This window comes from Parasteatoda tepidariorum, chromosome 2, assembly GCF_982258835.1.
Source record: "Parasteatoda tepidariorum strain Cologne lab strain chromosome 2, Ptep-v5.0, whole genome shotgun sequence".
Taxonomy (NCBI): domain Eukaryota; kingdom Metazoa; phylum Arthropoda; class Arachnida; order Araneae; family Theridiidae; genus Parasteatoda; species Parasteatoda tepidariorum.
Window position 1 is genome coordinate 90,336,847 of NC_141756.1, and position 25,409 is coordinate 90,362,255.

The 25,409-nt window shown below is 26.8% G+C and overlaps 1 protein-coding gene across 1 annotated transcript; it reads right to left on the bottom strand.

Annotated features, from left to right (window-relative positions):
* Positions 1 to 3,452: 3,452 nt before the first annotated feature.
* Positions 3,453 to 17,280, bottom strand: LOC107438094 (uncharacterized). Its single transcript, XM_016050272.5, has 6 exons — positions 17,117 to 17,280; positions 11,395 to 11,692; positions 10,309 to 10,399; positions 8,940 to 9,063; positions 7,262 to 7,334; positions 3,453 to 6,245 (listed from the first exon to the last, which is right to left on the bottom strand). The coding sequence occupies exons 2-6, from the start codon at positions 11,684 to 11,686 to the stop codon at positions 5,749 to 5,751; spliced, it is 1,077 nt and encodes a 358-aa protein (XP_015905758.1). The 5' UTR covers positions 11,687 to 11,692; positions 17,117 to 17,280; the 3' UTR covers positions 3,453 to 5,748.
* Positions 17,281 to 25,409: the final 8,129 nt, after the last annotated feature.

Consider the following 25,409-nt stretch of genomic DNA (forward strand, 5'->3'; position numbering starts at 1 on the left):
TTTCTACTTTAGCTGATTTAAGTATTTCTACCTAAGCTGAAAGTTACATTAATTTTAAATTTTTATTGGTTTAAGGTTTCAATTACTTTTAAGTCATTTGATTTAACAGTTAAACTGCACTATTTAACTCGAGATTTTTTTCCTGTTTGATCAATTCTATAATATTCTCAATCTATCTGGTAAAATTCATTATAAATATATTACTGGTTAATAGAGACTAAAATTACAGTTACATTTTCTTCTATGACGGATATTTTCTGCAAGATTTAAAAAGAATAAAAATGCAAAATCAGTCATAATTTTTTTTATTAATTTTAATATAGTCGGAAAAAAACCCAACAGATTTGTTCTTATTTTGATTAGTAAAGCTTACAAATTGCAATTAAAAATTTCTATAACAGGAAAATCCTTTTGAAATCGCATTATATTTAAAAACAAAACATCTCATATAATAAAATTTAAATTTCGAATTTCTATTAGAGTAAAAGCAATATTTTGATAATTTTTAGCAAAAGTAATCAAAAAGGATCTTAATTTTCATCAAATTTAGACATTTGTTACAATCAAATGATTAAACTAAAAATACTTTAAAATTTATAGTGAAATTTTAAAACTTATTAATTTTGAAATGGGAATATATTTGAATTATTTTATAATCACAATTGTAAATATTGCTTCAATTATTTAAAATTGTCTTACTAAGTTTTATTATTCTATTTTTACATTATTCTTGTATATCCGAATCAAATCATTATTGTAATATTATAGCTTGCAATCACAGTATTGTATTCATCTTACGTAATATTGAAAACATACACTATAAAACATCCGGACCAAATTAGGGTATAAAGTACCGACATTTTGGGTGCATCATCCGTAAAATCCTTTTTTTTCCTTAAATCACTATACCGTAATTTTTGCAGTAATATTTATTTATATTACAGTGATTAAGTGATTTTACGGTAATTATTACTGTAAAAATGTCATTACTGTTTATCAGATTTTATTATCCGCTACATATTCCAGTAAAAAGGGATATTACGGGGAAAAAAAATATCGGCACTCTAAATGTCGGTACTTTCTAGAGTAATTTGATCCTAATTTTTTTACTGTGTACCTTCATCCAAAATAAGCAATAATTTGGCAGTATAACATTTTCCTTTGAGTGCATGAATGTATTCAAATATTTTACGTCTATTTTTCGAAGAAAAAAAATAAATATGATTTAAAAAAGTAGCACAAAACTATAAAAAGACGATTTAAGTCTTGCGTTTATGGATAATTTATCACTTTTCATGTTATGAAAATCTATGACATTCTATACATATACAATCTATAACATGTTGATTTAAATAATTCCTTTGTAATTAATTTAAAATATTTAACTGGATACGGTTAAATTAAATTGAATTGAAAAATATATATCATAAATGTAAAACATTTAAATATTTGCATAGAATGGTTAATGACCAGTATTTTATCTAATGGCAGTTGCTCATATATCAAAATAAAAATTAAAAAAAATAAGAAGAAGAAGAAGAAAAACATTTATTGCTTTAAAATGTACGATTATTATTTGTTGTTTTATTTATATTGGTTTCGAAAAAAAATCCCTTTATATATATATATATATATATATATATATATATATATATATATATATATATATATATATATATATATATATATGCGTATCACTGTACCATCAGACGTTAACAATTTAATGTTTCCTTCGTGCTATTAGCCGTCAAAGTTTGTCTGAAAACTCTCATTAACCCTGCATTTTGACTGAGTAATATTTATTGGTTCGTCGTGAAATAAGAAATCGTATGGATTTAAAAAATTTAAACTTTCAAAACTATGAAAGATGAATATATTTCTTTTCAACTATTTGAAAATTTGCATTGTATAAATGCAATGTATATTGCATTGTATATATATATATATATATATATATATATATATATATATATATATATATATATATATATATATATATATATATATATATATATATATATATATATATATATATATATATATATATATATATATATATATATATATATATTGTATATATATATATATATATATAAATGTTTGATTGTCTATGCTGTTAACTAAATAAAACTATAACATATAAGTTTTATGATGTCAGTTTAAAATTAGGCACTTGTATAACTGTGAAATCACATAAGAAAAGTCCTCAGAGTTACTTGTGCCTTTGACATTTATTATTGGGAAATTACGCGTGATAATAAAATAAAACAACTATTTCCTCTGGTAAAATTTTTAAATTTTGATGACTACTGCTTAAGCTACTACTTCTGTAGTGATTCAAGTGATTCCAGTCCAAATGCACTGTAAAAAATTCCGGATCATTTTGCGATAAAAAGTACCGACACTCAAGGAACCGGTGCTTTTTTACCATAAAATCCATTTTACTGGAGCAGAAAACCAAATATACCGAAAATTTATAATAATAATTATCGTCTAATCAATCACTTTAATTTAATAGATATTGTGAAATTATAGTATAATATTTCATGGTAAAAATGGATTTCACAGATGAAGCACCTATAGTACTGGTACTTTATACCGTAATTTGATCAGGGAATTTTTACAGTGTAGTTAGCTGCACACCCCTAATTATTATTATTCGTTCATTTTTGTCATAAGTTGTTTTGAATTGTATAGAATAATATTAAGTTTACCCCCTTGTTTAATGTTTCATTAGATTAATTAGAATATTCTGGAAACAACTGTGGAAGTGTAAACCTTAAAGAAGAGCATATATGAAGAAGCATACATTCTTAAGGAAATTTAATCGTTGTTCTTTTTCTTAGCATTTAAATTAATGAAAAATACTATCTATATTTATATATCTAAATGCTGTACTGTATCATTAATAGGATGTTGTATTTGATGATCTGTAAAACAGTTTTGATCGAATTTTACCAGACAAACTATTAAAAAAAGTATTTTTTTTACTTATTGTTTTCCTACTTGCAATAATAAAAACCCAGAGCCCTCGCTAAGCATTCGCCAGCTCGCGAAATGTGATAAAATCGTAAATTTGGCGAATAAAATTATGCTTCAGAGAATGATTTTTTTTCCACTGGAAGGAAAAATATATATTAAACTCGTTCCTCAAAATTATGTCAGGATGAATTTTTCAAGCCAAATCAGTATTCGATTAGAGTAATTTTAGGTAGATGCGCCTCGTAACCAATTAGAATTAGATCTAAATAATTTAAGCCGGCAACGAACTACCATAAAATAGATTTCTATGGTGGAAAATTAATCATAAAAAATTATTAAGATTTGTATTTGGCGAAAACTTTCGAAAATTAGTAAATACTTTTGATACTTGCTAATTTACTGGATAATAATTTGAAATCCTTAGTGCAAGATCTAAAAAGCATAATATTAAACCAGAGAAAAACTACAAAACCAATAAAAACTCATAGTTTTATTATATAAAGAGTACAAACATGAAGTAATAATCGAGAATTTTGTTAAAATTTAAGCTTTATACAAAGTTTACATAAATGTTGGAACAATTCAAGGAACAATAAAAATTAACATTCAACTTTTCAAAAGACAAAATTTGTATTTACAACACAATTGAGCGAAAAAACACGTAAAATTGTAGTGTAAAACCATGTTTAAGGCACTATGGTGTTGCCAATTGCGATGTGCAGTAAGCGTACATAATACATATGATATTACATCTGTACAAATGTCTTAATATTTTATTTTGTATGACTATAAACATTTTTATTGATAGCACAAAAGAGAAAAACTAGACAAACAATATTTTTCGAAATTTCAATTTGAAAGATATACTTACGCTAAATTTCAAAACTATGTACAATCAGTTAACACACTTAGTTCATTTTCTTGAACGATGAAAATGCTTGTATAAAATTTTATGCTACGATAAAAAATGATTTTTGTTAAAATGAGTTTTAGTTTACCATTTGGAAAAATGAGATACCTTTATCTTCTTTTTTTGCCTTCTTAGAACTACCTTATCTTCTTTTAAATAATCTAATTCAAGTTCGAAAATTAAATTTTATAAATTTTCTTAAAAATAATTTCAATACAAGTAAATTATTTATTTCATCAACTAATTTACTTATAAAGAAGAAACTGAAGGTGACACTTTTAAATAACTTTTTATAATCTAAATTTTTAAGAAAAATAATCAAACCTATTATAAAAATAGTAAAAAATTTGTAAAAAATGATTAAACCTATTTTCTTTCATTAAGAAAATATTTATTTTTGAAATTTCAGAGAATAAAAAATTACATCATAATTAATTTGCTCAAATTCTCTTCAAATTTTATAATATGCCGCCATATCCAATACGAATATAGTTCTTTTTTCCGAAGCAATATTCTTATATTATTTTCAAAGTAAATTTAAAACTATTAACTTTTCTTTTATCGCCAAAATCCTGAAATTTGGACATTTTTTTATTCAATATAAAAGGAAGGAATGGAAACTTTAAAAGAAGATGGAAATTATCTTCACGATCAAGGAAAAAAGCTAAATAAACAAAAAAAAAATTATCATCATTAGCAAGAAAATATTTAGGTATTTTTAAACCTAAATGATTTGAGATGAAAGATAATATGACTTATCAATGACATTTCTGATACCTCCCTTTGTAACACGCATGGTATACAATTGCAAAATATTTTACACGGTGTAAAAATACTGTACATAATGTAAAAATGTTTCATGCATTTTTAGCCTACACATTTCCCCGTTCTTAGTTACACTTCATTTTAATACATACGGCTTGAAAATAACACTTTCTTATTTGCACCATAAATTTCAAATGTAATCTCTTAACAGTTTCATATCTTCTTTGCGTAGTTGAATTTCACATTGTTCAAGAACATGCAAAGAAATCTGCAAGCCTAAGTAAAGAAATCTAGTGATGGTAATGGTGACAAGGAATTGTGTCACCATTACTTTTTATAAATCATACATTACAACCCTTTTTTTACATCATACATTTTCAAATGTAATCTCTAAACAGTTTCATGTCTTCTTTATGTAGATTAATTCTACGCAGTTCAAGAACATGCAAAGAAATTTGCAAGCCTAAGTAAAGAAATCTAGTGATGGTAATGGTGACAAGGAATTGTGTCACCATTACTTTTTTTACACCATACATTACAACACTTTTTTACACCATACATTACAACACTTTTTTTACACCATACATTTTCAAATGTAATCTCTAAACAGTTTCATGCTTTCTTTATGTAGATTAATTTTACGCAGTTCAAGAACATGCAAAGAAATTTGCAAGCCTAAGTAAAGAAATCTAGTGATGGTAATGGTGACTAGGAATTGTGTCACCATTACTTTTTTACACCATACATTACACCATACCTTTTTATTTTTACAAAATACATTTTTAAATGTAACTTCTAAACAGTTTTATGCCTTCTTTTCGTAGATTAACTTCGTAGATTAATTTCGTAGATTAATTTGCGTATTCTTGTACACAGTACAAGAATACGCAAAGAATTTTGCAAGCCTAAGTAAAGAAATCTAGTGACGGTAATGGTGACAAGGAATTGTGTCACAGTTACTTTTTTTACACCATACATTACAACACTTTTTTCACACCATACATTTTCAAATGTAATTTCGAACAGTTTCATGCCTTCTTTACGTAGGTTAATTGAACGCAGTACAAGAATACGCAAAGAATTCTGCAAGCCTAAGTAAAGAAATCTAGTGACGGTAATGGTGACACGGAATTGTCCTTACTTTTGAGCATAAGAGGTGGAAGGGAAGTCAAGCGATGAGGATCAACATCAGCTGCATCAAGTCCGACAAGTCCACTGAGTTTTTTGTCGCCAGAATTGTTTGGGCTTCCACCATATGAACGTGATGAGATATTTTCCATAGGTGGACTTGGCGACCTATTAAGAACGGAATTGTGATGCAAATCGGATCGAGTGGAGGTTAGAGACGGCAAAAGAGGATCCCCCTGCGAAATCATTCCACCATAGAATCCGGTAGTGGCGGAGGACGTGGATAAATTGCTATGAGGATTTGTCGAGAATCCGGTGTAAGGGGATGTTGCAAGAGCGTTTTGAAAGCCAAATTCGTAAGGATTCGAGGTGAAACTAGCCCATCCGCTGTCTATGTTTGCAGATAAGGATGGTAAAGGGGCGGTGTTGGCGAAGGTTTTTGTCATTGAAGTTGATGTGGCTGTAAGAAAAAATTATTTAAATTCTCCATAGAAAATGAAAACAAACATAATAAGATAAATATTATAAATAATTAATCTATTAATGTTTGAGTTATAAACACCTTTTAGCCACCATTTACAAAGCTGATGTTTTTGAATTAAATTGCTCCTCAATATTGTTTTAAGATAAGCAATGATTACGAATTTATTTAAAATACTTTGTGCGTGGAGCATATTAAATATTTTCTTCCACTATTTAGATAGTTAGTTTTTTTTAGTAGAAACTAAATTTAGAAAGTATATTTGTTGAAAAAATGCATACAAAATGTTAACAGAAATGTGTTAAATAAAAATTTCAACAAAATAAAGCTTTTAATTTTGAAAATGCATATAAAATATTAAAAGGACATTCTTTAACGAAACCAATGAAATATTAAGAAAAAGAATTGAATATAAATCAAATTTTTGCAATTATTTATCACTATTAGTAATTTTTTTACGAAATTAGAAGGAATAATGGATTAATAATTTAATGAATTTTTCATTATTATATATCAAAGCTCTTAATATACATTACTTATACATTCATAATCCATTTGCTGCCACAAATATTTTTAAAAAATTAAATAATTGTTTAATAATATTACGTATTTCAAATTTTACTAATACTCCTGTTAATTCTTTTGCTTAAAAAAAGACAAAATTTATTGAAGTAATTTTTAAATAATTCTCTCGCTCTCAATATTTTCATTTAGCTGCAACCATGAAAATTCAAAATTTAGCAGTATGCCACACTTTTCATGCATTTAAGAATATGCTTGTTATTCCTTAACAGTTCTTAAATGATAATTTAAGCAATAAAACGAAAATTGAAAGAAATATTTTTTTATGCCTTTAATAGAAACAAATATTAATCTATCAGTAATAACATCTTATCTAATAAAATATGGTATGTTAATGCGCTTTCTTAAATAATTATTTAACATTAAAAAAAATATTTAATGCATTTTTCAAAAATAATATGCAAATTAAATACCTGTTTGTAAATAATTGTTTTTTCTCGGTGGTTCACGTTTCCTCCATTTTGCACGTCTGTTTTGAAACCATACCTAAAAAAAATTACTTCATGTTAAACATGTGAATAACATTCAATTAATAATAAGTTTTCATTCATTTTAGTAATGTAATTAGCAATTTACTAAACACTTACTATATTTTTAAAAACCCAGAATTTTAGAAAACATACTTGTAAATATCATTACAAAGTAAAGGAAATTCAATTTATGAGCAGTAAATGACTATTTGAGTTCAATCAAAAGATTATGGGGATAAAATTTTAAAGGATTAAATGCTTAAATGTTACATTTTGTTGTGAATTCAATGATAAAAAGTGTTTTTAAAATTCCTGGCAGATTTATGGAAATGCTTTTTAACACTTAATGTTTAATACAACGAATTTTTAAATTCTGCACCCATTTTTCTTTTCTTTTTTTGCACTAACATCTTTTTTCAGTATTCATCGAATTCATAAACCTTGAATCTTTATTTTGCATCATTTTCAAATGTGTCTTTCATAATAGAGTACTTTCACAAACCTTATTATCGATATAATTTTACGTAATATATCCTATAATATAAATTGTTTATAAAATAAAATAGGATAAATTGTTTTTAATTCATTTTAAAACCTAAAGATTTAGTTTTAGCATCTTAGTCCTAAACTTTTAAGCATAGCATAAGTTGTTAGCATAAACTTTGATGAACATGGCATTGCCAATCTGTAACAAATAAACTGGAAAAAAAATTTCATTAAAAAAAATATGTATGCTAAGGTTATTAAGTTTATTATTTCTTGTATGTTATGTGTATTTTGAATTGCAAATATTTTCAGAAATAAAATAACTTTGCATATAATTTTAACGAGTTAAATTGCCCTTAAAAAATCTTCTATTTTTTTTCAATTTATGTTCAAACGAATTCCAATCCTCTATTCGAATTTTGAACCAATCAAATGAGCATGTTTTTGGCACTATTAGACTTCCCTTCTCTCCTTGTCAGTAAAATGTAGAATTTTTTTTAGAAATTTAAGAAAGTACATCAACTCCCTTTTTTTGATTTAACTAACGCACAAACAACAATATTGTAATTTTAAAAAATGCAAAATTAAATTATGAAACTTTACGAAAAAAGTTAATGTTTTAATCTATTTTCTAGAATTTTGGAAATATTTAGACGAATTTTTTTTCAACTGTCAAATTTGATATTTTCAGAAATGTTTTTTTTCTTCATCTTTTTTTTATTTGTTTGCATTTAAAAAAATTTAAAATGGGAAGGGGTAATTTTATATCTAAAGTAAGCATTGCCCATACACTTCCTTTCTTATTTTTAGCAACAAAAAAAAATCTCACAAACTCCCCCCCCCCCTTAAAATCTTTGAACAGCCCCCCATTTCAATATTCTGCTCTTATATTAAGAGTAAATCTAGTTTTGCATCTGCATTCTATGTAAACTGTATTACTAAAGTAGACAATCAGTCTTGTAAATAAATATATATAAGACAATTCTAAATAAGTTGCCTTATCAAAGTAGATTCTATTTTAAAATAAGACTATTTAAAATAGGGACATGCGATGTCGATGGATATATGATGTAAACCAATTTCACAAAGTCTATTTTCTTAAAATGATTTAAAATAAAAATAAAATGCATCGTACCTGAACTCTAGATTCACTTAGTTGTAACCTCATTGCCAATTCTTCTCTAGCAAAAACATCTGGATATGGTGCTCTCTGAAATGCTCTTTCTAATTCTTCCAACTGATAGGCCGTGAACGTTGTTCTACAATCAAAAAAATATATATATATTATCTGCACACCCACTAATCATAAATTTTACCTGCTTGTAACATTTTTCAAAAAAAAGTGTGTATACTATAATTATTTTAATTTCTTAAATTTTAAAAAGCTGAACGAATCCTACTTTAAGGGTCCGTTTTTTGTTTTACGTAAAAAAAAAAAAAGCTGGAACAAACCTTACATTTAAGACGCAAGGAAAATTGCAAAAAAGAAGTTATTTAAATATAAAGTTTTGCTGAAATCTGAAAAAAATTATTATTCAAATTGTATTTCATAAATGATAGTAAATTTTATTGAATGCTAGTAAATTTGTTAACAAATAAATAAGCAAACTTGTATTTTTTCGGTTGATATCGCAAGAAATTATTTTTAAGTCTGTCTTAAAAATAAAAAAAAAATTGATATTTTATAGTCAAACGTTTGATAAATATTGAGATTTAAATAATGGTAAGAAAGAAATATCATCAAATTAAGTACTTAAATTTATGTCGAAAAATAATGATTTCTATATAATATAATGCATTTTAAATGTCATTCCTGAAAGATCACATAAAATATTAATAGAAAAATGAGACATAAAATATTTTCTGAATTCTTTAAAAATTATACTTCCATTAATATTATAATTGAATTGATCATTTGTAGCTTTGGTATTACAAATATTTAATTTTAACTTACTAGCTCTTGAATTTTAAACGTTAAAATGTATCTCGGTATTTAAAAGAAAATTCATTACTTTTCTACTTTAAAACGAAAATATTTTTTACACTAAAGAATTTATATTCATCTTTTAAACAATCAAATAAAAGTATTTTAAAAATTTAAATGCGCTTTATAAAAGCAAAATTTCATAATAATTTTCAAAAACTTTCAATTAAAAATTATAAAAATTGAGAATAAATTATTAAACTAAAGTAAATTATCTTTCTCACTGAGAAAAAGTCATTTTCTTACTTTACTGTAATAGTAATAACATAAGCTTTAAGTGAGTAGATAAATAAATAAATATTTCACTTGCAAGCAAGGATACTGATATGTTAGGGGACTAGTTTCCTTAAATATTGTATGTTTGCAATGTATCCAAACTGCACTAAAATTACATTTTTTAATTTCAAATTCAGATTTATCTAATGAGTTATAATCCCATTAGACATTAATTAGTTGCACCCATTTATAATTTTAATTTATTAATGGATTATAAACTCTCACTTATTGAATACCAACTAACCTTGTCTTTTTCTTTTTTACAGCTTTTTCTGTTGTACTGCTGGCCGTTCCTGAATTTTTGTCAGAAGCAGAGTTGACTTGCTTTACATTATCTGAAAAAATAATAAAAATACAAACCTTCAACTAATTGTCTTGAATAATTTATCAGCACTCTTTTCATTTTTTAGATTTAAACTCACGTTTATTCAAACTCATGCATATCTATGCTCAAAAATCATTATGAGTGTGAACTATATTATTTTTCATGGCAGATTCAACAAAAATTTATGGTCTTAAGCTGATATATATCTCACATATTATACTCAAATATTAATTAACTCTCTTTTTGTATTCAAATTTACCTATTTTTAATTAAAATAGCTAAAAACTTATAATCATATTATATGAGTACATTTTTCTCATACATCACCGTGAACACAAAATTACTATAAGACAAGCTGTTTTTACTCATAAAATAATAGCTAACACATAAAATAACACATAAAACAAAACAACTTTATCAAAAACAAGCAGTTTTAACATTGGACAATATTTCAAAAAACAAAAGAGAAAAGGAAGAAAAAAATTTTTTTCAAAAAAAAATATCTGTAAGCAATTTCTGTTTATAGGTATTCTTTAATTGATATTACAAGATACACACGGAATTAAAAATATAGACATATTTGATCAAATTTATAAATTGATAAATTCATTTGCTAAACACTAGACAGCTTAACTTAAATAAATCATATTATCTAATCAGGCAGCACATAGACTACAAATTATTATTATCATTATTCTATTTTTTTATAGCTAAAGAAAAATGTGGGAGAAAAAGAATTTTTCAAAAATATAGTTAAGTGATAAAATTTTAAATTCCAAGATCTAATGCGATAAGTAACATCTCAACTTAGCAAAACTGGTAACAGTTGAGAATTTGATGAATAGGATGACCTACTGTTAAAATATTTAACAAATATTAAAAACCAGTCGTAAGTAATTTTTTTAATGCTTTTAATGGAAAGAAAAATCTCAAGCAATTTAACTTTTAAAACTTGCAAATGTCTTTTTAAAAAGTGAATAAATAATTTTAAATGATTTATTTTACCATTTGAATCTTTGGTAGCTGCGAGTTCCGCAAAGCCATCTCTGAGTCGGGCAGTTGTATATTGCTGCTGCGTCATACCACCGAGCATGTTGCTACTCATAGTACTAGGACTGCTAACTCCAAACGAGAGAGATTGTTGAGGATGACCTGGTGGGGGACTATAGCCCAAAGCAGCTGATACTGCAGCAATGGCATCATGTTGCTGACAACCCAGTTCTTGTTGAAGTCCGAGCATAACTTGTATACTGTGGAAGTTTCCTCTGTTTTCAGATTGTTTTGATCCTGATTGCATACTAACCTGAAAAATAAGGGTAGGTTCAAATAAATAAAACACTATTGTTGTTGCGTATTTTATGTAATTTGAGTTTTTATAGTCACGGCTACCAAGGTTCAACTACGCAGCCTTATCATTTTGAACTCAATCCAGAAGGCAAGGGAACTTCTGGATCAAGTATTGGGAGAAACTTGCCTTCATGGAGGACTTTTCGGGGAGGACCCCCGTTTGCCTGTCAGCAAGAAGATTATATTCTATGATTCATCTACCTCTGAAGGTATTTTACGTCAGCGCTGCAATCAGTACAAGCCGCGTGGGGAATTCGTATCGACCAGCATCGCTGGTAATTGAACCCGGGTCACCTCATTGGGAGGCGAGCACTCTATTACTTGAGCCATCACGGTCTTAAGACTCTGCTTAATATTACCATGATATTAGTTGTATTTATTACCAACATTAATTAATAATAATTGGCATCAATAATAGTTCAGAGAATTTTCTATAGCCTTTCGAAACGGAATAGTACCAATTTTTTTTTCTTCTTCACTTTATACTACCACAAACATGCTTAAGATAATCAATGTATTGTTTCTCCCATCCTCGCCAAGGAAAAGGGGTATTAGGGGTAAATAATTAAGTAATTGGAACTGAAGATAATTAAGTAGTTACATAATTGGTACTAAAGTCCGAACAAGCAAAAATTAATTAATCATATTTCACGAAAGAAAATGTTACAACAAATAAATTTTTAAATATAATTTAAGATTTTTCGAACATCATTGGTTAATTTAAGAAAATTTTGAGTATCTCAATGTAAAAGTTTTGTAAATAAATTAAATATTACCATTTAATTAATATTATGTTCTCTTTGTTATAAAGAGTTAAATACTATATATTTTTATAATAGTAATATGTCATACGCAGTAATATATTTTTAAAATATATAGTTCTACAACTTCTTAGCTTATTTTTTATTATCATTTATATCATTTTTATTTCTTAGAATTCTACCAAATCTTAAAGCCAATTGTACTTTTTGCTGATTGTAATTGTGAGTATATAATTTAAACAAATAATGGTTTTAATAACATATTAGTTAGAACACCATTCAAAAACATACTCACATATTAGTTGTATTTTATAATCTGCAATATTGTGCTGTTTACATTTTCTCAGATTATTATATATTTAAGAATTGCATTTTCTTGTATTTATTTATTTTAGAATTTTCTTAAATTTTTAACTAAATTGCACTTTATGACGATTAAATAAAGTATAAGTATAAGTATAGTACTTAAACTCATTAAATAAAGTATAAGTATAGTACTAGGTGTCATATCTCTATTAATTATTATGTGTAGTCGCATTTTATTTTACATCATATTAGTTTATTTATTTAAAACGTTGCAATTTTCTTCGGCTTTATATTTGATTTGTTTACTGCAAACATTTAAATGAATTGCACTCGTTGAAGAGCTTAAGAAAATATATTTCAATCAATTAAGAACGTTATTCAATGAATAAATGTTATTATTTGTGTTAATATTAAAACTAAATATTTGAAATAATTTTAAATTTACATTTTGATGAACTTTGTTAAAAACAATCGAAGAGCAAAACTTGTTTCAATAGTAATTTACATCACTTATTTTGCAATGGAATTAAAATCCCCCAACATAATTTAATCTACTTAAAAAGAAAAAAAACTAAGAAAATTACTTGAAAGAAGGTTAGAAATATAATATTCATATTTTTCAGAATTGTTTTACAAATTCTAAATTGCAAAACAAGTTATTATGCTAATTAATTTCATTGAGTTTGATCAAACAATGTGTTAATTAGATAAAAATATACCCTAAAAAATAGTTTTAATTCAAAATGATGCTCTTTAATTTAAAATCAACAGCTATTCAAGTACTTGCAACGCTGAAAATTGTAATGTAAGTGCACTAGTAATTTTAATGTAAGTATGCTAGTAATTCTAGTGTTAGTACATTAGTAATAGTAATGTCAGTAAGAGGTACACATTTACAGAGCTAAAACATCAGTAAGTACATTTAAATTTTGTTATGGCAAATAGTCATCTTTTGAGAAAGATATTTTTTAAAAATTATTTTAAAAAATGTTTCTTACAAATTGTCTTTATTTATAGAGCGCTCTCCAAATGGTCTCTTTGATTAATGGATTATTTGATAGGATGATTAAAAATGACTTAAATAAGAAATACAATTAAATGATCATGTAATATTTTTGTTTCAAAAAAGTAGAAGCAATGGATTTATAGATATAATTTTTAACGTTTTCTTTTACTAAACTTAATAGATTTATGAAAATGTAGGCTTTTGTTGTAAATTACTATTATAGATAATTATATTTTGTTTGTATTATGAGCAATCAATTAGTTTACTTTTTCAGATAACTTGAAGATACTAAGAACAAATGAATAAGTAGGGTATGAGTAAGAAATATTGATTTGAAAATTATACGTTTGTACGAAGAAAAATATATTTGTTAAATTATAGAAAGTGTGCATAAATTAAATTGTTATTAACATGCAAGTGTGCATGACATGCCTGAATTTTATATATTTTTAATGAAATATTTTAAAATTTGATTGCATTCACTTATAAGAATATTAGATAAGAAAATATTAAGGAAAAAATATTTTAATATATCAGTTTTATTTAATGAAATAATGTGCAAATTAAATAATGTGCAAATTAAATCGCCTTTCCTGGGAATAAGAAAATGCTGTACACATTGTATTAATAATACGTTGTTTACATCATTGTTCACATTATGAAGTAAGATAAAATACTTTTAAATGTAAGTATTTGTAAAAAAATAATGGTTTATTTGATGAAATAAATTTTATAATAAATATCTTTAAACTTAATTTAATACAATTAATTAAATCACAAGAGAAAAAAAACATCAACAACAAAAAATCTGTCTTACGATTTGAATGAAATGCATTAATAAATAAATTCAGAGACTTTATTTTATAAATATTGTAAATCATTGTTAACGATCATTTGAAATCAAATGAATTTTTTTTTATTATGTTTTGAAATTCTTTTGAATATTAATTTTCTCTGGACCTTTTTAAATTAAGAATTTTTTTAATTTGCCATTTGAAATTGCTTTGAAAAAAAGTTATAAGATGGCGATCAAAGTATAAAACACTTCTGTCTAAATTGCAGTAATTTCCTTTGCATGTTTAATTATTGCAGTAAAATTGTTATTAAATATAATATCACTCGAAAGAACAAATAATGTAATTGTAAGAAAAATATATTTTAGAGTTATACCGTCATATTTGTAATAGAGCTAACCAACATTCAAATCATGGCAAGATCGCTTAATACATCATACACAATTTTAAAATTCACAAAAATACGAATGTATTTTAAGGCATTTAATTAAATGTTTGTTTTTTTGAATTAGTACTAACTATTTATTTTAAAACTGTGAGTAATTATTTAATATTTATTAAATTTTTAATTTACGAAATTGTTAAAAGTGAAACAATAAATAATAAATAATACTATTTTTCATTAAATATAATATTGAAAATTTGGTCTAGTTTGAAAGTCGAATTAATATTTCCGTCCAACTCATACTGTTAATATAATAAAATATAATATTAGAGTGTATTTATTTAATATAAAGTGATAATCTTTTCTTAAGTAAGATAATAGTACAAGGAGAAAGAAAAATGCTGGTAAAACTAACATACTGTATTAATAACACTTATACTTTTTTTCCCACCAAAAAAACAAAAAAAAAAACATAATTTTGTTAATAAGAACTAAAATATATTGTTTTTAAAATATTCTTTCGGCACTTATTCTTGATCACGGCTTACCGGGAATTCTGGTTCACAAAATTATAATTCTCATTCCAAATTTTACTCCATTTACCAAATTTTATCACTCATTTTAAAACCATATTTTATTAACCATATTACCAAAGCATTCCGGTAAAAATTACCGAGCTTTTCGGTGTTCCCATAGAGACAGAATCACTGTAAAATTTACCATTTTCTAGTAGTTTTGGTGATATTTTTTTTCTCAGTATAGACTAGATTCAATTCTAGTCATGTAGACTAGATTCAATTCTAGATTTCAAAACCTCATAAAAACAACATGAGAGAATTTTTAATTAATTAATAAAGTAAGTGATAAGGTGATAATATTTCATTAAATGAAGTATTAACAAGACTGGATTCTATTCAAGTCACTTAGAGATGTATAAACTCCTTTAATTATAAAAAAGTAATGAAAGTGTATAAAATACTAGTATGGACTCTATTCTAACCATGTAGAAATTTAAAACCTCTTATTCATACAAAGTAATATAAGTAAATATTAAAAGTAGTAGTAAGACTATTTTATTCCATTCATGATGAAATTTAAGGACTCATATCCTCATACAAAGTAATATTATTGAGTGCATCTAAGCAGTAAAACAGTAAAATTGAAAACCGTTTGTCAGTAATAATAAACTGAATTCAATTCAGGTCATTCACAGCTTAAAGAAACTTCATATAGAATAGTTTTTTAGTGATTTCATAAAGTAAAATTAAAAAAAATGATAATTTTTCCTTAAGTGACATATTATTCAATTCAAATCACGTAGAGATTTATTTTCATGAAAATAGTATTAGAGTGCATTTAAATAGTAAAGTAATAAAGTGATAATCTCTCCCTAAATGCTAGACTAGATTCAGTTCAAGTCATGTAGAGATTAAAAAAAATCCTCATTCAAAAATAGTATAAGATAGTATTTAAGAAGTAAAGTGATAATTTTTCCTTTTCAATTCAATTCACACGGAGATTCAAAAACCTAATACAAAATAGCATTGAGCATTTGAGTAGCAAAGTGATAAAATGATAATCTTCCCCTAAATAAAGCAGTATTACACTACATTCAATCCAAGGTAAAAAGATCGTTTATATTGTTTATATCCAATTTCTCACGACGAGAAGTGTTATACCTCTAAGTGTGTTGAAAATTTTCTGAATAAGTAAAACGAATCCGTTTACTTCTTTAAATACTCCTTCTTTAATAAATTTTTATTAATGAATGCTGATTTGAAATGTCACAGCTTTAATCAGCTAAGATGACTCGTTGTCAAAAGAGGAGAGAAGAAAAAAAAAACCATAAGAAATTATTATTACAGTTCTTAAGAAAACAACTAACAGCATGACTCAAGCACATAAAACTTTTCAAATGTCCTCAACAGAACCTTAATTAAATATCCTGAGTAGACACACATCACATCCAATATTCATTCATTGATCTCCTTTGCTACTGCGTCCTATGATTAAACCTAAGCAGGCTCGATTGGCTAAATTAAATAATTTCAACCCGTCTAATAAAGACCAATAAAACCCGAATTAGAACAAATACAAGATCTTCAACGAAACAATCAGTGGTACTTACTTCCTGGTGCACACGCAAAGTGATCTGCTTTTTTTGAAGTCGTAATTCCCGATCAGGATTCTTGATTGATTTTTACCGGACTTGTAAAAGTTTTATAACCGATATGGGCAATTTTTGTTAAAAGATAGTCGCAATTTAAGTTGAGAGAGTATTTTGTGTAGATTGCCGGTGCCAACTGAATTAGATATAGTGAGCTGAAAGCTAGTGGGAACGCCTACCAACAGAGATCTAAGCCAATGGGAAGCAGGGTGATGCCAGGAGTGGGACACAGGGATTTGTGCAGAGGTAGACCGCTACTATTGGATAATATATTTCTAATGGGAATATTTTTTTTCACCTCTATTCTCTACTTTTTCTTTCTTTTATTTCTTTTCAGAAGGGGATATATGATGCTGTTGATCTTTAGCTTGAATTGATGCGTAGGAGATGATCTGTAAAAGTTACTTCTTTTTTTTCTTCTCTGTTTTTTGACAAGTAGTTAGTCTCATTGGGTCTTTGCCAATACATTCGACTTTTTTCTCGGACATTTAGATAGAGAATGTTTTTTAACGGCTCTGACGGCTTTTCGATTTTTTTTTTCTTTCCGCAAACGAGTATCTAAAATGCTTTTAAGAAAAAACAGCTAAAACTAATATGGCCTCGCTCGGAAAAAATTGCGTATTAGGTAGTGATTTATCTAGTATAAATTTAATTTAAAAGTCGAAATTTAAAATTGTCATAATTTCTTCGCAAGTTTGATTTCACATAATCTACATCGCTTGAAAGATATACGTAAGTTAAACAAGCAGTTTGTTGCCTAGTTTGAATAATTTATTTCAATTTTTTATTTATCAATTTATTTTTATTAATTTTTTTTTTTTTAAATTGAACATTCATGCGAAAATTATTAAGATATATTTACAACTTAAAACGTCAAAATTAAAAATTGCCACAACTTCGTTAGTGTAATTTTGCATAATCTACATCGTCTGAAAGACATACGTAAGTTAAACATACAGTTTGTTGTCTAGTTTGAATAATTTATTTCAATTTTTTATTTATTAATTTATTTTTATTTATTTATTTTTAATTTGAATTTAATTTTGAGAACTTCGTTGCTAAGTAGATTGGCTGAAAGATGACAAAAAAATTTTTTTAATTTGTTTGGGGACCATTAAAATATTATGTAAGCATTTTTTTCCCCTCTCATATTTGAGCCCTCTTTCTCCTCTTGCTAGCAAAATTAAGTAACACCCCTTTTCATACTTGCTTTAACTTCTACGTTTACTATAGAAATTTAGGATTTTAGGAAGAATTTTAGGATTAAATTAAAATAAAAGGAGTAACTTCGCATAAAACTGAATTTAAGCTTTAATTTTATAAGTCTATAAGATTTTCCGAAATCTTTCCGTTTCATATAGTTTAAATACATCATTTAAGTATCAAATAGTTTGAATGCAGAACATAATACTACTCATAATAAATAGAGAAACATCTAATCAGATGGTGTTCAAAATTGCTGCTGCCATTTTTAATTATTATTATTTTTTTAAATTGAAGATAAGGGAATTCTAGTGTTTAATGTAGGCATAACCCTGTTGTCTGCGAAAATAAGCAAGTCTGTGTTGAATTGTAAGTCAAACAGTTTTAATAATTTTACAAAGCAAAATACAAAATTTGAGCAAAAGTCTGCTTGATAGTTCCTGTGAAACACAAATTTTAAATATGCGACTTTCTTAAAATTGATTTCTCAGGAACCATACAACCGATTTCTTTCAAATTCTGTTTTTTGCCTTGTAAAAATATTTTCTTTAAAATGAGGTAAAAAAAATAACGTGCCATACATTTCAAAAAATTTTTGTTAATTTTTTTTTCAAAATGTTTTTTAATTAAGCAAAACACTAAAAATAAATAAATAATTATTAAAATCATTTATTGCGTTAATTTATCATCGGATAAACGTTTGGATAAACTTTATAATTGTGTGAAAAAAATTTCAAGTGGCTAAATAATTAACCATAATTAACAGTATGGTTACATTATTAATTAATCAAGTCATAATTAACATTATGGAGTATAAGCTTTCGATCGCTGTCCTGACCAAACTATCAGAGCCAAATTTCCCAGACTGCGGCTACAAGCCATATTTTGAGGATATGAAATATAAATCCGTCGAAACAAAGGTTTTTTTATAATTAGAGATGGTACGCTTTTGTGTCTGGTTTCGTAACTTAAAATATCGTCCACACAAATTAATTAGTATATTTGAGGTCACCTTCATGAACCATTAAGTTTAAGTCCTAGTAGGGATTGTGAAATTGCGATTATTAGATCAAAAATTATTCAAGGTATTTCGTTTTTTCTTAAAAAAATCTATTTTACCCCCCCCCAAAAAAAAAAATGGAAAGGAAAAAACTGGAAATAGTTAAGAAATTTAAGTTCATTAGTTGCTTTGCAAAAATGGCAAAATTAGATCTATTGATGACTCGTACATATACTTCTGTTCTCACTATTTCTCACTTTCAAAAAATAAATAAATAAATAAAAAATGGTTCAACGTTGATTTATATTAAGCTTCAAGCTCACTATCACTCAAAACAGCTGAATCATTTATATTCAATCTCGATTTCCTTCCAATTAAAAAATGATATTATGCAAATCCGATAATGTGGTTCAAATATGAATGAGCGCAATTGATCAATATTATGGTTCAACAAGGTTTCAGAACTCCTGTAAATAAATTTTGGATTCTTCCAAACACTCAACTTGTTTTCTTTAAGTTCATAGTTTTAAAAATTTGAATTAGGCTAGAAGATATGAATTTTAAATTGGATTAAGATTTGTGTTTAAGATTTAGAAAAAATTTATTTCAAAAAGGTATCCCGTAAAACAAGCTTTATTTTGTACTAAATTTTCATAAGTCTCTTTAATACAGTATTAATTGTTAAACATAAAAACTAGACTTGCTATATTTGTTATGATTCACAGGATTACCTGAAATTTTAATGAACATTTTACATAATTATATTTAGAAATTGTGAGTTTGGTTATAAGTTTTTGTTGTAAGTTTAACATAAAATTTAAAGGCATTATACATGATTTATATTTTTAATTTGATGCAGATTTTTTTCTTTTGTGAAAAAAGGATAAATATAAAAGAATAACAATATTAATACAATTACATATTTATATAAAATTTTTAATTATATGTAAATTAGATATAAAAACAATTACCGATGTAGAAAAAAATACTTATAAAACTGGGATTTTTAAACTTGTCAACCAGTTGTATGGTGATCAATGAACTGCATGTCTAAAAAGGGCCTGGGTTTAAATGCCGGACAAGGCATGGATGTTTTTCCCCTTTATTCTCCGTACTGTATGTCCTTCTTACTGTGGGAGCAACGTTGGCCCACCAATATGGTGCCCCTGAATGAGTGTTTAACTAATCATGCCGTTTTGATATCCGAAAGACAAATGTCAATATCCAGGTTAGCATTGGGAAAAAAATTAAATTTGAATCTTTCATAAAAATAATTATACATTAAAATTAGTGGTGCTTTTCCATTTCGCCGGTGCAAGTAAATTCCGTAATTTTTTTATTATTTTTTTAGGTTTTTTTTTAAAATAGACTGTACTGAAAAAAAAAATTGAATTAGCATAAATCGAGCCGGGATGGTTCAGGGGATAGAGCGTTCTCCTTCCAATAAAATGCAACGCTTCAAATCCCAGAGATGGCTGGTCGATACGAATTCCGGGCCTGACTCGCACCGACTAAAGCGCTGACGTAAAATATTCTCTGGGGTAGACGAATCATGGGGCCAGAGTCCCCTTCCCGTCAGGCTAACCGTGGGAGGTTATCGTGACTTTCTTCACCATGCAACGCAATTGCGGATTAGTTCCTACAAGCAAATTCTATACGAAGGCAAATTTCTCCCAATACTTGATCCAGGAGTTCTCGCGTCTTCTGGATTGGGTTCAAAATTACTAGGCTAGGGAGTTAAGCATTAACAGTCATAAACCCAAAAAATTGGGTCTGTTGTTCAACGACAGTTATAAGATTAACATAAACCTGGTGATTTTTCATCGGTAACTTTATCGCTTGCGCCGGCGAAATGGAAAAGTACCAAAGTATTATATATTAAAACTAAAACTAAAATTGATGTGCTAAGATGATTCACAAGAGTACATAACCTTTCGATAAATAATGAACAATAATAATAAAAAAGTTGTGAGTTTACTAATAAATTTTTGCCGTATTTATAACAAAATTTGAAGGCATCGTGCTAAATTTAAATCATGAATTTGATACATTTTTTATTAAATGTACACAAATTAAAAAAAAACAACAACCAATCAATTATTTTCTTAATACATCTTTTATTATTTAAGAGAGCATTTGCATCAGGTACTCCAGCTTTTGTCTCAATTAACAGACTCAATCATCCTTAAAAAATCAATCAAAGTTCCCCATATGATTAAAAAATAAAGTAAAAATATATATATATCGAGCAGTCTATTAACAAAACGACGTGACGTGTTCAACAGGTGTCACCGGTAAAAGACTGCCTCAGTTACGCTTGCTAAACCGATCATGCAACGCGCAACATGTTCCATGGCTGGTCATATACCACATGCTACCCGCTACTTTTCTCCAGTTATAGGGAAGAATCGTTTAGGAATGGCGTCGTGTTCACGACTCCATGAAAGGTAATATCTGACCTAATACCCTGTTATTACGAAAATCTAACTTTTGTGTACCGTTTTGTTCGCCTGCTTTCCACACGCAACATGTGGTAGTCGGAAAATTAGGGGTTAACTTTGGCGTGTGCCGCGAATTATAGTTAGGTAGGACTGGTGGTCTATGATGAAAAAGTAAGCAATTCATCTTTGAAAATGGCACCTTTTATTTATTTGGGGAGACTGAAAAATAACAGTTAGTTACTGAGAAATATAAGTTAATTCAATGCGATAGTTTAAAATGAGTTGAAATATTATTTTATTTGCTCTCTGCTTTTTCTGAATATTATTTTTACTCCCGTACGTACACTGTAAAAATTTCGATGCATAGTTGACACCGTTTTTGGTGTTCAGGTAAATTAATATTTTTGCAGTGCATGTAAACTAACTTTTTATTTACTTTTTCACTGTTATATTTTTATTTATTTACTTATTGTTTGTTGACTGATATTTTCAGGCACATTAGAATCACTTTATCAATTGGATCTAGGACGCCCCTCGTCTTCTGGGCTGGGTTTGAAATTACAGGGCTACGAAGTTGAACATTGATAGTCGTGAATAGGGATGATTATTCAGCACCGGCTATAATATAAAATAAAAATAAAATATCAAAATTTGTATATCGATAACATAAGTTTGGGCATTTTGCAAATTTCTTATAATTTTTTGTAATGGACATTTATTGAACAACTACAGTATCTATATATCAAGAAATAATTATAGAAAATTTTAAAAGGGGTCTTGTTTTGTCCAAAGCACAGCAGTTCAAAATTTTTTGCAAAAAGAAAAAAAATGCGATTACTTTAATAATTTTTTTAAGGAGTTATAATTAATAATATAAGAAATGATAGAAAATAGTTTACAAATAATGACAGAAAATTTAAAAAACATTGTTTTATCCCAGAGCATAGAGCGTTTATCTTTCAATGAGGTGTCCTCGGTTCGAAACTCAGTGGTGGCTGTTTGATGCGAATTCTGCTCCAGGTTCGCACTAACCCCATTGCTGACGTAAAATATATTCAGTGATAGATGGATCCTAATTTAGTATCCCCTTGCAATCGGGCTAACGGTTGGAGGTTTTTGCTGTTTTCCTCTTCATGTAACACAAATGCGGGGTAATTCCATCAAAAGGTCCTCCGCGAAGACTAGTTTGTCCCAATGCTTGATTCAGGAGTTCCTTTGTCTTCTGAGTACGATTCAAAATTTCAAAGCTACGGAGCTGAGCATTGATAGTTATTAACTCAGAGTTGTGTCGGATGTGTAACGTCGGTTATAAAATATAATAAAAATAAGAAGTTAAGCTCCTATTATGCACATTGCTAAAATAAGGATGAATATTTTATGAATAATTCATATACTTTTGCAATTCATGGCTTCATTACAGAAATTTTTCGCTTTAAAAACAAGCACATTTTTAGTAATATATTTGCGCTAATTCTTAGAAACAATTTTTTTTTTCAATTTACTATAATTTTTGTACAACTACACTTCTGTATTATAAAATGTACTTAGTTTACGTCTACAAAGTGGTGGCAACTATGCACCAAACTTTTGTACAGGGAGAAGAAGTATAGAAAACGCAGAGGGAAAATTCGAATTATGCTTTTTATTCTTTTTATTTAATTTTCACAAATAAACTACTGATGAAACTTAATCTATTTGGCAGTATCTTGTGAAACATGCATAAGACAAGGCCATCATTCAATAACAATTTAAGATTTAAGACATATGGTATTTTCGGTTCCCTATTCATTTGTTTTTCTTCAATTATATCAATACAATTTTACTGCTAACCTTTTTTGAAAGTTGATTAAGATTATACATTTGTCTGTATTTAAATTTTGACTAAATATCGCTGTTTTTGTGCCATTTAGATCAATTTGATTTTCATTAATTTAAAAATTAATAAAATTAAATTTAGAAAAAAAGCAGAAATATTTATATTAAATAGATAATCCCAAGAAACTGAAGCGGTAAGATATTTCTTGATTGAGAACTTCATTCGTTTCAAAAATACACAATTTAGAAACAACAGTTGACATGTTTCTATCGCTCAAAATAGAAATAGAAAAAAAGCGCTTTTTGAGCACTTGAAACATGTCGACTGTTGTTTCTAATTTTTACATTTTTGAAGCTAATGAAGTTTTTAATCAAGAAATATTTATAGTTTTAAACTACTTATTTTTGTTACTTTACATTTAAAAATTAGAAAATTAAAACCTATTGAAGTTCTAGAAATTATGAAGCGCTATTTCTCCTAATCTAATGTAAAAACCCCTTTATTTTTATTCTTTTTTTCAACATAAGACTGTTGAATAATGCTTTAGCATCAAGAGCTGATAAGTACAACAAAAAAAAATATTTAAAAATGTAAAATAAAAATTAAAATGATGAGAGAAATCAATCTGCTTTTCAATGGTTAAACGGAAATTAATGACAGAACGTTTTTCCATTTTAAATAAAATTTCCCCCATTTACTCATTATGTGTTAACTTGCATGTTATTGGTAAATATATATCCATGTATAAATCCACGGCTGTTCCAGTCATAAGGGTTGACTTTCAATATCGTTTCTATTCCTAGGTCAAAATTAAAAAAAAAAATTAAAAAAAAAAACAATGGCAACAAGCATTTAAACTACACAGATCTTATTTTTCTCCTGGATTTATATTTTTTTTCAGTTTCAGGAAATAAATATTTCCTTATATTTTGTGTCTAGTTCCTACATCAATAAAAATCTAGCAATAATTTAAATATGTGAATTTGTTTTGTTTCGAAAATAATTCGAATCAAGCAATCCCAAAAGTTTTGAAAGATATAAAAATCTAATTGAATTTCTCACAATATTACCAGGTAATCGTTCATTGCATTGCGATTAACATATTGGAAATATGCTCTTACATAAAACTACGATAAATGTATATTTTGTTAAATGATATGGCTTGCTTGTTTCTCTGCTTTCGGGGAAAGTATTGACTTTCAAGGACTTTCAAGGAATATACAAGATTTAAAAAAAAAAAAAAAAAATTATTGTTGATTTTTTTTAAAAATTTATTTTCATCTTTAATCGAAGTTTTACTTCTAAACTTTATAAATGAGTTAAATCATTTTAAATGTATTTAAATTACATTATATCATTATAAATTTATGTAAATCAAATTTTAAATATGCAATCCTCAAAAAAAACATGTAAACTTTTTTCTCAAATTACTTTAAAATGCTCTCAAAATGTTAGTTAAGTGTAAAACCTTGCTAATATACAACTTCTTTCCAATGTATTTCCAAACCACTTTGTATTTCTTATTTCTCAAATGCAAGAGGCAAATAATTGTGCATTTATTTTTAAACCATCGTAAAACATAATTAAAATAACATCAGATATGGAGACATTTCCCGATTTTCCGATAATTTTTCCTGAATTTATGTTATTCCGCTTTCTAAACCCAGCCATTCGAGCACATAAAAGTAATCTCAACAAATCATTTAGCAAATTCATCAGCTTTGACTTGAAGCATATGTCCAGATACTGAAAGATTGCAGCTTCTTAGAATACTGAACCAATTCAATAATGCTG